Source organism: Asterias rubens, chromosome 5, assembly GCF_902459465.1.
Source record: "Asterias rubens chromosome 5, eAstRub1.3, whole genome shotgun sequence".
NCBI lineage: Eukaryota > Metazoa > Echinodermata > Asteroidea > Forcipulatida > Asteriidae > Asterias > Asterias rubens.
The window spans coordinates 12024661-12039823 of NC_047066.1; the positions used below are offsets into that span (position 1 = coordinate 12024661).

The 15163-nt window shown below is 41.4% G+C and overlaps 1 protein-coding gene across 1 annotated transcript in view; it reads right to left on the reverse strand.

Moving 5' to 3' along the window:
- The window catches only part of LOC117290167, a 34470-nt gene extending 20294 nt beyond the window's left edge, over positions 1–14176 (reverse strand). Inside the window, exons 1-6 of the mRNA XM_033771424.1 lie at positions 13956–14176; positions 9375–9500; positions 3529–9105; positions 2503–2740; positions 1537–1614; positions 405–517 (exon numbers count right to left, since the gene is read on the reverse strand). Of these exons, the coding sequence (XP_033627315.1) occupies positions 405–517; positions 1537–1614; positions 2503–2740; positions 3529–9105; positions 9375–9500; positions 13956–14176 (6353 nt within the window). The remainder of the gene's footprint in view (positions 1–404; positions 518–1536; positions 1615–2502; positions 2741–3528; positions 9106–9374; positions 9501–13955) is intronic.
- Between the last annotated feature and the right edge of the window lie 987 nt (positions 14177–15163).

Consider the following 15163-nt stretch of genomic DNA (forward strand, 5'->3'; position numbering starts at 1 on the left):
ACCCAACTGGTTTGGACTAGGTTTAACTGTGTTTAACTAGGTTGAAATTACAAACCAGTTGGTTTCTGTCCATTTTCCATATTAAACCAACTGGTTTTAACTGTGTTTAACTAGTTTATCAACTGGTTTCAACTAGTTCCAGTTAAACCCAGTTTAACTAGGTTCAACTGGAATTTTGACTTGGGAGATGCAAATTCAGACATTAAAAAACAAAACAAAAAAACACGTACCAGACACAACTAGTTTTGATGATTTTCTTCTTCTTTTTTTTTGCTTCTTTTTTTTCTTTTGGTAAGTAGATAATTATCTAAAATAAGAGTATTGAAATGTGTAAACTCGGAATGTGACATTTACATGTACATTTGGGTTAGGCTGAAAAAGTTACCTATCCTTGTTCATCTTACCTCAATCCATCCGCTCTCTCCATACTTTCTCTGGTAATCTCCTCAGCCTTGTGGATATCTCTCTTGTTGCGGTGGACGGCCTCTCTCAGATTCTTCAGGTCACCCAGGGCAACCTGCAAAGCATCAACACCAAATGCAACAATTTTTTAAGTTAAAAGTCAACGGTCATTTTAGAGTAAAATGTTCGGGTCACGGTCCTGGCACGTGGGTAACTTGCTGTAACAATCCTCAGTATAATAATGTGTCGTGAAACTAGACAACTGTAAAGTATTCTTCCCCCATACTTCATATCAACTTCTGTTTGTGATATATGTCTTGAGCACATTGAAGTGAATGCAGTCTGAGATAAACAACAAGCAATACAAATGTACGAGTCACAGTAAACAGTGACAACTTGAACAATAAAGTAAGGTTTGCGGTAACACCATTTAATGATCATCTCTAAATGAGTATGGGTGGTTCTGAACTCAACACTTCGATCAGTATGCTCCTCAGCTTTCTCCAGACACTTAAAGTTGAAACCGGAACCACCCCAACTCATTTAGAGATCATTACATGGTATTACTGCAAACCTTACTATGATATCGTATTTCCACCATGAACAGTTTTGAATCCTACTTAACTTGAAGAATGGAGTGATTGCAGTCATCCTAAAATTTAACAAACTTTCTTTTTAAAGGCAGTGGACACTATTGGTAATTACTCAAAATAATTTTTAGCATAAAACCTTACTTGGTAACGAGTAACGGGGAGATGTTGACAGTATAAAACATTGTGAGAAACAGCTCCCTCTGAAGTGACATAGTTGTCGAGAAAGAAGTAATTTTCCACGAATTTGATTTCGAGACCTCAAAGTTTAGAATTTGAGGTCTCAAAATCAAGCATCTGAAAGCACACAACTTCGTGTGACAAGGGTGTTTTTTTCTTTCATAGTTATCTCGCAACTCTGACGACCAATCGAGCTCAAATTTTCACAGGTTTGTAATTTTATGCATATGTTGACATATACAGCAAGTGAGAAGACTGGTCTTTGACAATTACCAATAGTGTCCAGTGTCTTTAAACAATAAAGGAAAGTGAACTTTTCCAGAACGAAAAGATGTAGTATTAATCCAACCGAAAACCTGCTCACCTGCTTCTTGCTGGAAATTTCCTCAAAGCTTGACTCCAACTCATTTAGCTTTCTTTTCATCTTGGTCTCTGCTGCAAGCTGGATAATGGGTGACAAAAGAGAGTCAATCACGTTCAGTGTTGTAGACACGGTGGGCGGTGCCGGGCGGGCCTGCCCAGAACTAACAAATTTTGCCCTGCAATCTGAGCAAAATACTCTTTGCACAGCACAGATTGACCCCAGAATACACTTCAGCACTGATGGCCCCCACATCAAAACGTGAATAGTTTTGTTGTTGAACCGCTCTCCCTTGATGGACTAAACTGGATTTAGAGCCCACCACTAAAATTGTTCTAGCTACAACATTGATGGTGAAAATTATGCACAAATAATTTAAAGGTAATTTTCACAATGTGCTGTACATTGTCGGCTCATCAGTGCTATCGGGTCATTTCTTGCAATTTCATATCCGAACAAATTAGGATTCAGCAACTAGACGACAATACATTGTGAAATCAGAGGTTAGCTTTAGTAGGATTGGAACCCACAACCTTGTGATTGCAAGTCCTGCAGTCTAACCACTAGACAACGGTGCATTGCATGGTTTATGTACTACAATCCCGGCCAAAATGCTTGGACCACCCATTTGCAATGTTACAATAAACATTCCCTGTCCATTTCCCACCTGACAAAAAAATTTTCTCCCCCATCCACCCCCCCCCCCCCCCCCCCCCCCCCCCCCCGTTCAATGTTGATTGGAGCGCAGAAGACTGCGTAATGAGAGCCAACATTGGAAGGGGACACGGGGGCCAAACGAGATACGGCAGGGATTGTAGATGACAAAACAACTCACCATCTGCCCCCCCACCCGCCCCCCGTTCAATGTTGATTGGAACGCAGAAGACTGCGTAATGAGAGCCAACATTGGAAGGGGACACGGGGGCCAAACGAGATACGGCAGGGATTGTAGATGACAAAACAACTCACCAGTTCCTTGATAGTAGCCATGTTGTTATTCCCAGATGGTCCATCTTGCTCCTTAATCTCCATGCTCCCATTGCTGTAATGTCTACCAGGGTTGGCCTTTGGTGTTGACGTCTTGATGCTATTCTCTCTGATTGATCTCTTCTTTTTCTTCTTGGCTCCTGGTTTTGTTCTTGGGGCGTCTCGTTGTGTATCCATGTCAACCTCATCCTGAGAGTAGAGTGGTTCATCCTTACCCCTGCTGCTAGAAATGGAGGATTTGAAAGTTAAAGTGTTTGGGTACTTTTTGTACCACACAAAACACAAAAGTCCACATTAAACCTACAGGGTTTAAAGATGATGTTAGTTAGTAGAAAACTTCCTTAACATATTACTTGCTGAGGTGCTGTTGTTTATGAGAAGTGAGTAAAGCAATTTCACAACAACTATTTTAGTATGTATCAATGCTCTGTGGTTTTCACTTTGTTTTTTTTCTCAAAAACTTGATGACGTATAAAGCTGAAACTTCTACAGCTAAAATATACTACATACATATTCATTCACAGTGAGTAGGGAATCATGGCCCAAAACTTGATCTACAAAAAGGTATCAAAACGCTTTGGGTGACACGGTGTCACAAAAGAAAAAAAAAGTTCTGCTATATATTGGTTTCACTGTCTAAGAAAAATGATTGCATACAACATTGTGAGAAACGACTCCCTCTGAAGTAATGTAGTTTTTGAGAAAGAGATTATTTCTCATTAAAATGTTTAAATCTGAGAAAGATTTTTCACGCTTCTGAAAGCACACAAATTAACTGTGCAACAAGGGTGTTTTTTCTTTCATTATTCTCTTTCAACTTGATGACCGATTGAGTAAATATTTTCACAGATTTGTTATTTTATGCATTGTTGAAACACACCAAGTGAGAACACTGGTCTTTGACAATTACCTAAGGTGTTCAGCTTACACAATCAAATCTTAAATTGCCAAGGGGTATTGCATTTAAACGAGATATTTTTTCGACTATACCTGCTCTTTTTAACAAACCTTCCAAACCCTGCTGCCCCCTCCTCCTCCTCATCCCCTGCCTCCACACTGTCTTCTTCTTCAATTACAAATGCTTCTTCACATTTATTTTCCATTATGGGGGACGACATTTCAACAGCCGGTGATGCACGAGTCGCTAATGCATTTTGCAGTCGGTGCATAAGATGTCCAGCTTTGTTACAAATCTCCTCAAACGTTGGTGACAGGCGAGAGGAAGATACCGGGGACGGACAATCTAAACTGACACTTCCCTGAGAGGGAATGTCTTCAGAGATCTGGAATGACGACCTCTTAGATGAATCAGAGCATGGAAGGAATTGAACCTCTGAGAGGAACATAGGAACCTGATGTGTCGTTGAGGCGTCATCACTTTCGATAAAATCAACTTTCCCGTTGGACGATGTCGCCACATCGAGGTATTTTTCACACCGCACAAACTGTGAATGGGCAACAGTGCCTTGTATTGACCGTTTCATGCCATTTAGGGGCTGTAGTCTTATGAACACACAATTGGATGCTTCTTTTGGTTTTTCATCCTGGGGGTTACTCGTCTTCTGGTCGTTGTTAACGAGCACAGATACCAGGTCATTACTACCCGACTCCCGAGTGGCATTTTGTTCATACACTTGCATAGTCCTTTCTTTGTTCTCAGAAGACGTTGACATCACTGACTGTGGACTCTTCATCACTGGATGGTCTTTTGTTATGGCGTCCTTCAAATGCACCGAGCTGTTTTCAACGACATAAACACTGACTGACTCGCATCCTAAATCAGTATTACTCCAGGAGTTTGTCAGAGATTCAACATCATTATTAGAATTATTCACAGTGCACTTGCAACCGTCTTCGGGTGACTCATACAAATCTTCAGCCCCTACATTTAGAGCTATGCTACTACCGACAGAGTCATCGGAAACACTGGACACTAAATAGTTCTTGGGCTTTCCATGCAAGTTCTCACAATCAAGTCTCTGTTTTATCATCGGAGTGATTCCATTCCCTCCAGTCGAATGACACACTGACCTCATCTCGCGGTCAGCGGAACTGTTGTCAGAAATCAAATCAACAGATTCATTAAATGAGCCGAATGAAGGAACAGTGAGAAAATTTGATGACCGGCGGCCGGACGATGTCTGAAGTTGCCAGTTTTTTCTTTTCTTTGATTTGTCCGCAGTAGCTGGTGAAGGTTTTGTTATGCTGGTTTGAATTTCAATTGTGGAAGGTCCATTTTGATCTATGGAGTGAGCTTTGATATGTACTTTCATATTTTGAGTTAAAATTTCTTCTGTTGGTGTTTTTGTTTCCCTGGAAACATTGGGATGAGAAAGGGATTTTTTTGAAGTTAGTTTGCTATCTATTTGTACTGTTTTAATTGACGGGATATTGGACAAGTTTGTTTCATTTTTCTCTGCGCCACTGCTGTCAACAACGCTTTCATCAATAGACATGATAGAATTCACTTCCTCATAACCCTCATCTTCTTGTAGTGGACTGTATCTTGTCTTGTCTCTTGAAAGTGACTTTTTCCTTCGATCCCGACTATCAAAATCTGTTAATATTTTCCTGGAATGTGTCGGCAGCATCTCCCTGTTTGATTCCTCCAGGCTGGCCGTTCTCCGCCTTCGAACTTTGACATCGTCTTCAGGTTCCTGATCCAGAATACTAACAAGGCTACGCTGTCTCACAAGGGATTCCAACTTGGAGGCAACCTGTTGAAGGGTTTGCTTCACTGTTAAGGGTCGATGGAACACATCTGATCCGAAAGATCCAAATCCCTCAGTCGAGGCGTTGCTACGCTCCGTGACGACCCTCCCAAACCCAGGCAATAGAGGCTCCATCCCATCGCTGTAAAGAGTGTTCCTTTCACTGAGTGTCCGTAGCTTTTTCTTCTGGTGGTTCATGTTGGCTTCTAAAGAGATACTTCTGATAATGGCTCGTTGATCAAATCCAAGATTCCACTCCTCAAGTTGGTTCGTCACTGTGGGAAGAGGATCCGGGATTTCAGCTTTATCACCAGGAACGAACGCAAGAAAGTTCTCCCTCACTACCTCAGCTTTGTCTGCTTGAAATCCTACACTCGGATTATTTTGAAGTTTGGTTGCAGCAGAGTCAATGCAATTATTAGTGTCTTCCTCCACTATAGGACAATCTGGCTGGATCTTACTACTCTCTGCCAGATGTAACCCTTCATCCAGTGTATTTCCTTTCACTGCCGGAGACAAAAGGTGCTCTTCATCGATGTTTTTGTCTTCATCAGCAGTTTGGAAATCGTTACCCGAGGCACTACAATCAGAGTCTGAAGCCTTAACATGTCGTTCAATATGTGATGAGATTTGGTTTTCGGCAGCATCTATTCCTGCGTTAGAGTTGCTATGGTGATTGCCTTGTGAATGCCTTGTGTAATCATCTCGCCTGTCGTCATTACATTCACTCTTCTTGGAGTTTGTGACGGAAGACGACTTCTCAGTACCCTGGGGCATAGTTTCAAGGTTTCGATGTTTGTGCTGAGTGACAACATCAATACAATTACCATGGATTATTGTCAAGGCTTCAGACAAAACTTTGTCCTGTTCCTTCTCTAAAATATTGTGCTCTCCAGCTCCTGAGTTTTCACATTGGAGAGCAATATTATCAGTAGCAACAACTACAGGCTCATCTTTTATAGCATTTTCCTGCATGTTTTCTTTATAATTTTCTACTTGACATAAACATGGATCCTGAGTCTCCAAGTCTTGGTTTATTTCCTTAATTTCCGACCCTGATGAGACAGGAAATGTGGTCAACATCGATGGAGTTTCGGAGAAAGTGACTTTGGAGAAACTTTCTCCATCGGAATATTGCTCCCCGTCTTCATCCTCTTCGATCGTTGCATCGAAATCGTAATCCGAATGGTGGGAGGCGTAGAAGTCTTTTGTTTCCTTAAAAGGGTTCCTAGATTTGTCACTTGTGTGGGATGGTATTTTAATGGATTCCACGTTCTCTGTAGTGTTAGAATCATGCTGCAGCTCATCAAAGTGGTGTTGGCTAGCGACCTCTAATTTTTCGCCATCTGTCTTGATGATTGGAGAAAGCAGCTTCTGGTGGGGTTCTGTTTCCGCTACTTGACCTGTTGGCTCATGGCATGGCTCCTCCTTCTCAGCTATCATCGAGAGTCCTCCATCCGATATTTCCTGGCTTTTGTTTTCATGTGATGTTCCCTTGGCGAGACCATCGCCTGTCGGCATCACAGACTCAAGTGAGTCAGATCGTCCGGCATTCTTACTCAGGCTTTCTTCTGCACCATCCGGCATGACGAACACTTGGAGAGAACAGTCTGTGTCTAATGTTCTGTCGGGATGTTCACTTATTGACTCCAGGAAAAAGAGAGGCGACAACAGGGGAGAATGCAGGTTGGGACTGGTTTGACAGGAGACAGTCTCCCCAGTGCTGATGGGGCTTCCCTGAGAGGTATCATCTCCCTCCACTGTAGTTTGGCTGAAGCTACCTTCTGCATCTGTTGAGACAGGTGCAGCAGGATTGGAAGATTCTGAGTTTGGTTGGACTGATCTCATTGGAAGGTCATTTCTGTTGGGATTCTGTTTTTTGTTGATCTGTGTTTGGAAGGGCTTAATTGAGAAAGACAATGGCGTTGGAATATTACTGCTCTTTGTTTGATTTGGAGAGGTGATAGACAGTAACCTGTCAACGGCACTATCACTTTCGCTGGATTTGGTTCTCCTTAATGGCCCAGAGTTGGCTGGGCAGGTTTTCATTCTTGCATCCATAGATTTTGCGGTTTCATCCTCACTACTTCGGGTTGACATTTGTGGACTCCCATTTCGCGATGGCCCATTTTCAAATCCAGAATCTTTGGAATCGATGATTGCTTTTACAACAAGGTATTGTTCCATGGTGACTTTTGGGGTGTTGTCAGTGTCCACGTCGGCGATGGCCTCATCTACGTCCACATCGGTCGTACCCTGCCTTGACATTGCTTCCCGTGACTCAATACTTGGTTGCTCCATAACAATCTTTAACTTGCAGGGTAAACCTGCCTCTCTGCCCTTTCCCGGACTGTGAGGCTTCAGAAGTAGCATGCCTGCTGGAGCTTCCTTGGTAACATTTGCATGTTTGGACTTTACCATCCCTGGTTTAGAGCTCTCATCCTCTTCAAGCAGAGGCTCCAGGGAGGACGGTAACGAGGTCTGCTTCTTCATGTACTTCCTACGTCTGTCTCTGGCGCTTGATTTATGATTCTTATGCAAGGGACTGTATTTTTGTCCTCCTTGGGAGCGTCTAGATGCAGAGGGCACATCCGGAGAATGCTGCGGAGCTAAAACATGCTGGCTTGGCTGGCTCTGCCTCCCTATCTCAGAAAGGGTCTGCCCGAATGATGAAACCGTGGCAGCTTTTTTCAATGAGCGTCGCAGACCAATTAACTTGGATCTGTCTGCTCCCTGTTGTCTACCTAAGACAGCATCTTCAGGTTGGGAAGAATTTGAAAGTTCTGATGGTTGAGGTGCTGATGCTTGTGACTGAGGAGTGCGAGGTCCAGCTGTCAAGTTTTTACTACTAGGCACAAATGATAACTTTTCAGTGGGTGGAGTGGAGGTCCCGGGCTTTGGTGGCAAGTGTTGTACTAAATAATTCCCACTTGAATTACCAAGCAGTCGCCGAACCTCCTCGATTCGTTGCCTCATCACCTGTTCTTTCCAGGACCTTAGGAAGCGATCTGGAATTCCTATATTGGACCCCGCAAATCCAAGGTCAATCAAAACATTTTCAGCAAGCGTCCACCCTCCCTCAGTTTTTGGGTGGTCCTCACCTGCCGACGAGCCGATACTTCCATCGATGCTGGCTCCTCTTGATATTGAGTTCATTGGGGATGAGTTTCCAACTCGCAAGGCAAGCTCCAAGTCTGTCTCATTAGGAAGCCGTACACTAGAACCACTTCTTCCTGCAATGACATCTCCACATTGCATATTAAGGGCAGTCAGCAACCTCTCCTTTGTCACATCATGAGGCTTATTATTGCTGCCTTCAGGTGCCTCATGACTTCTTACTTGTTGATCGTTTGGGAGTCCAACATTTGAGCGTCGCCGAGCCGTCTCGGCCCTCGTCTGATCCACCCACTTGGCCACACTTGCATTCATCTCTTCTTCATCTTCATCTATCAAACTTCGGCGAGATTTTTCTGGTAGATGCCCCTTCCTGGTATTCTTTGGCAGGTACACAGGTTGTCTTCCATCGACAGAAACAGAATTAGTTGATTCAGAATCTAAGGATGATCCATGATCTTCTCTGGAATAGGAGCTACTCTCTTGATCTATTGGAATGTGGACGCCAGACGTGAAAGGACTTTCGCCGTCGATTTGTTGAAGCGCTTGATCGAGACTGCTTGAGGAGCTTCCGAAGCTCTGTAAGCGACTTGGACTACAGCTGTTGTCCAGAGACTGTAGAGAGGAGCACTGGTGACTGTGAAGGCTCTCTACCTCTTCATAGGTGGAAAAGGAGTCCTGGTGTTGGGCGTTCCAGGCGGCTGCTCGCTGGCGGCCTAACGAAGGATCTTGCCATGATGGATGATTTGATTGACCAGGTCTGAATTGAAAGGGAGACAGAAAGAAAAGAGAAACTCATGAGCTATTGTGGAATGCAATCCATTTCCATGACTAAACAACAACAAAAGTACAACCTTACAAAAATTTAAGGAAGCTTGCTGAAAGTTTGACGCAAGCTTGCAGAGAACAATCGGCAAACATGCGGCAAACATGCGGCAAACATGCGGCAATCTTGCTTGCCCCAAGCTTGCAGAGAGCTTGTCGCAAGCTTGCAGAGAGCTTGCCGCAAGCTTGCAGCGCGCTTGTCACAAGCTTGCAGCGAGCTTGCCGCAAGCTTGCAGAGAGCTTGCTTCAAGCTTGTTGCAGAGAGCTTGCTTCAAGCTTGCCGCTGGCGGCCTAACGAAGGATGTAGATATAAGGGCGAGCTTGAGCCAACTGAAATGCAATTTTATAAGACAATTTCTCTGTTAGGAGTCTTGTAAAACAAAATTCCATCAAGAATTTCACCTATATCTTTCAATAAAAGCCAAGCACCATAATTGGGTAGTTATTAACATCTGGATAATTATTGAATGAAAGCGAATAAATAATAGACAACTTTAGAACGTATAATCTGTCAGATTTGATACTTGTGAATGATATGTGATATCGAAAAGTGAACATACACATGTACAAGTATAACACAATAGAGCTGAGTACTAGCATTGTGACAAAGAGAAAAAAAGGAGGAAAAAAACAAAAACAGATTTAACTGTTTACACATTTTGTTCTAGACCTATGGACATGTTTAAGTGTAATTGATTATGGTATGTGTATATTTCATATATGGACTATGGGTATGTTCAGACAGCGTACTAACTTAGACCCGAACCGGTTTAACTTTTACGATCAGCGGGGCGTGGTCGTAAAAATAAAAACCCATTGCGTTCAGACAGCACAGGGTTAAACCCGATCCGGTTTATCTTCAGTTTTAAGAGGTCAAAGCAGACGCGACCCCGTTGCTCTAACATCCGGTTTTATTCATCAGATTCACGCACCAAGCATGCCGATATACTGAGTGCCCCATGCCCTGGATGATCATCAGAGCATATTATTGGATACAAATGGCTCAATTTTACCGCTGGGAGGATATGGGCACTTAAAACAAACATGAACACGACTCGAAATTCTTTTTTTAAACAAACAAAATATTGATACAAACCGCCGAGAAAACTCACCAAAATATTGTCCATATTCCAAGAAGCAGAACACGTTTCATTTTTGTGTTTTATACCACCGTTTCCGATTTAATCAATACTTTTAGTTTGTACTTCAATCGATTGGAAGTTGCGATCTCTCAAAAGCTGGTGCCGCGATTTTTATTCCGATTCGTTCATAAACACAACTACACACGTGCAAGTTACGAAAATACAATCATGTACTTTGCAGTATTTTCCCAACTTCCCAACAACGTGGTGATATTGCTGGCATAGGGAATTTCCCCTACACACAGCCTCGCACCCACTGCAGTTCATTCTCCTAGATTGAAAGTACAGCACGCTAGTAACGGTGACGGCAATAGAAAGGCACATCCACGGGATCGGTGATGGATAACTATGGGATATCAGAGAGTGATCACTATGGGATGGAAGCGCTGTGAGAAGCATTACCAAATATGCTGCTTCGCTGCGCTCGTAGTATACGCATGAAAAACAGTTTCAATTTATTCATGGAGGTACCTCCATGATTTATTGTAGGACACTCAACAAAAAAAGCTTGGAAAATATAATTTTGTTTCAGAATTTAAACAATCATGGGCGTGGGCCTGTGTTGAACTACATACACCTGTACACCGATCGAGAGAGTTTCGCCAACTCGGTAAGCAGCAAGAAAGTAATATAAATACTCGGTGCTTTTCGGCATCAGAGGCAACAGAAACCGTATACAAGCACTCCGGCCCGGGCATGTACATTGAACCACACAATGGGTTGTCCGTTGTGAGTTAAAACCGGATGTCATTCTGTCCACATGCAGTGTTAAAAGATAAACCCGAACTGGTTTAGACTTAGACCGCCTCGCTGGACGGTTTAAGTTTTGGGGTTTAGACCCGATCCCGTCTAACTTTAGTTGCGTTGACACGCACAAAAGTTGAACCCGAACCGGTCTAAGTGGACTTAGACCAACTTTAGTACGGCGTGTGAACGACCCCAATATTGAAATGAACTTATTTCACTACCCTGCGATAGCTGGAACAGCTCATCAATTTTCAATCTGGTTAGGCCTATGTTTAGTTATGAAGAATGAAGTGGAAGAAATGACATGGCCAGCATACCATTATACAGATTTAATGACCCAACATCTCAAAGTTAGGGTAATTAAACTTTAAATTAGTAATATTTCTTTAATCCCTTCATAAAAATATTTTAAGCAACAACTTGAAGCTGAAGAAACGAAACAAGTGATCTATTCCAAGAGACAAAGCACCAAAACCCCAAAGTGTCAGGATCACTGAAGATGGAGAATTACATCACTGGAAAGGTTGGATCCCAGTAACACTTTTTCATCTGCATCCAAGATCGTGATAGAGCTCTCTTACCCATTCATACAAATATTTTCAGCACATCTTGAAGCTGATGGACAACATCAAAAGTTGTCTATTCCAAAAGACTAAGCGCAAATCACACAAAACGCACAAAAACGCAATGGAGAATTTAACCCCACTCAATGCGGTTGAAAAGTTTAAAGCCTTCAAGGCGAAAAACAGTAATATTTTTTATTAAATTAGTAATATTTCTTGGGTCGATCCCCTTCATAAAAAGAGGAAAAGAGAAAAACTGAAAAAAAAAAGAGGAAAAGATAATATTCCTACGCTTTTGTACACAGAAAGTGAAGAAAAAAAGAGGAAAATCAAGTGGAAGTCTCACATGCCTGTTTTCAACATAACTTGAAGCTACTGAGCTATCGACAAAATTCTCTACTCCAACAGAGCATTATAACATTTACAAACAGCAAAAAAACCAAAAACAAAACCCCAAAAACACAAAACTCAGATGGAGAATCACATTTCCACTCACTGCGCTTGAGAAGTTTAAAAGCCTTCAAGACAAAACAATAAAACAGAAAGGTCGGATCCCAGTAGCACTTTATTGTCTGCATCTGAGATCGTAATTGAGCACTCTCTCCTTTTCATGAAAATATTTTCAGCACAACTTGAAGCTGATGGACAAACGACATAAGTTATATATTCCAACAGACACAGCACAAATCATGCAAAATGTACAAAAAACGCGATGGAGAATTTCATCCCCACTCAGTGGTTGAAAAGTTTAGAAGCCTTCGAGGCAAAACAGTATTATTTCTTCAAAAATAGTAATATTTCTTGGGTCCCTTTCATAAAATATTTTCAATACAACTTGAAGCTGATGGGCAATTGATAAAGTTATCTACTCCACAAAGTACGAAAACCACATAAGGCACAAAAACCACAAAACACACAAAAACCATGATGGAGAATTACATCACTGTGCTTGAGAAGTATTAAAAGCCTTTGACAAAACAATAAACCAAAAGGTTGGATTCCCAGTAGCACTTTATTGTCTACATCTGAGATCGTGATTGAACACTCTCTCGCTGGGACTTCTTAACAGACTACATTGGCCTGTCAATATTGTGGGGACGGCAGCTTGATTGCTGTGTAAACAAAAAGCCATGCCGTATCAATGACCTCTCAAGATGACTGTTTTTAGTCTCTCGCAGACCTTTTCTTTTCATCTTTGATTACGTACATACATGCAGCTGGCACCATGTCCATTTAACATTAGAGTTGATGGAAATCTCTTGCATTTGAGGATTCTTACCGCAAACAACCCAAGAGACACTTTTTTTTGTAAGAAAAAAAATTAATTGTTGACGTCATCCAAACCTGTTTTAGAACAAGAAGGATGACCCTATCTGTTAAAAAAAAAACAAGGGGAAAAAGAGACAATGTTCTGATGTTTGAACCCTACTAGAGTCTTACTCAAAGGCTAAAAAAATAAACTAACATTCTTACCGAAAAAAAAAACCATAGGAGACATGTTTAAAAAAATTAAATGTTGACGTCATCCAAACCTGTTTTGAAACTAAAAGGATGACCCTATCTTAATGTTACTTTGAATAAAGAAGGGAAAAACAGACAATGTTCTGATGTTTGGACCCTAGCAGAGTCTTTACACGAAGGCTACAAAAATAAACTAAGATTCTTACCGAAAAACCCAGGAGAAGTGTTTAAACAAATAAAAACATTTGTTGAAGGAAAACTCTGTCTGTTACTTTAAAAAAGGTTTGGACCCTCGCAGAGTCTTTCTCAAGAGCTAATTTTAAAAAAAAAATAATAAAAAATAGTCCTAGCTTTTGAGAAAGACTATGCAAAAAAATTGATACATCTGGCAATTAACCAACTGTTTGCATTTATACGTAGGTCATTTGGGTTATAGTACATGTAAAAGGTATGCAACAGCCTTTGCTATTTGCAAAGCTTTTCAACAGTAATCATTCTAGCAACTTTGAAGGTTGCCGACTGTGGGCTATTTGTCTTCATAATAAAACAACACAAAATAAATGCCAAAAAATAATAACATTTCAGAAATGCCAGCACATGCATTTCCAACATTTGAGCTGCATCCAAACGGCGGCTACGGCTAAAACATCTGTTGCTAAGAGTGTTGCTTAGGACGTCCTATACTTCATCCAATGACAACGCAGTGATCAAGCTGTAGCCATAGCTAGCCATATGTCCCGAACTCTAGAAACAACACTACAAAATAAACCAACGTCACTTAAAATCTTATGAAAACAGACATTAACAAGTGCTTTTGTGCTTTTGTGCAATCATCAAGACGTACTTGACATTTTAATTTAAAAAAAAATTACCGCCGTAAACTTTCCTCTTTCCGTGGGATGCCTAATTCAGAAAGCACTTCATCCATTTGCAATACTATGTACTTGTAGATCTTATGGGATGAGGGTTGAGGTGCAAAGCGAGTCTTAAATAACAACATCTCCAATAAAATGCAAATTGTGCTGACTTCCTCCGCAATCTGCATTATGGAGTTATTCCTCTTGAGAGTATCATTAGGCATGCCAGGAACCATTAACAAAGCAGCAGAGTTATTAACGACATGTTAGCGGTAGATATATACGTTAGATCCCTGTTGAATGTATACCAGTTTCAGAGATTTACTTGTGTTCAATATCCAATTTCAGCCTTTGCAGCGCCGCTAACATTTGCATCTTGCAATCAGGGAGGTTTTGTACAACAATCAGAGAGATATTTAGAAACACACATGTATGTCTATCAACATAAAAGAGAAAACATTTCCATAATCAGAGGGAGATTTTCAAATTTCTTCACCAGAAATAGCAAAATTGGTTGATTTTAAAGAAACTTTCTGCAGCTCTGCTTTGCAGTGTTGTGATGACTTTAATTTTAATTTTGGTTAGAGGCAGTTTGAATCCTACATGTTTTGGCAGCGGGTACTGCAACGATCTAATTGATGTTAACAAATAATTACCCATCCTGCGACACTGTTCGCTTTCTCCTAACCCTGTGCCTTACCGTATGAGTTCAGTTAGCTGTTGAGCATGCATGTAGTAAGCGTATTTCCAATTGCCGCCTAAAACAGACGACAGTCCTCCCAATATTGTCCATATAAAAAGACACCCACATACAGAGTGGATTAACAAGATTGTGACAGCTGCACTGAACCAGGTAAAAGGTGCAGCGGCAAATTTCAGGCTCCTTATCAACTTATACTAGACCCATACATGGATGGTTTGATTATGATAATCAGTGCATGCAGGAGCCATCTGCAGACACAATATAACAAAACAGCCTGAGGCATGTATCTATTGAGATAGTTCACAGCGGACGATTGTCTAATTGCTTTGATTATATCAGAGTTGTTGAACATGGGACACTAATGAGGTTTCTTTGTGCTAATTGTGGCTTCTTATGTACATGTAGAGCACATGTCCGTCACTCAATGATGCTCCTGGCGCTGTAACTACAGTATTTCCTGCAAGATATGGGCAACATTTTTGAATTATGAGACCTAATCCTTAGATAGCACCAGGTTACA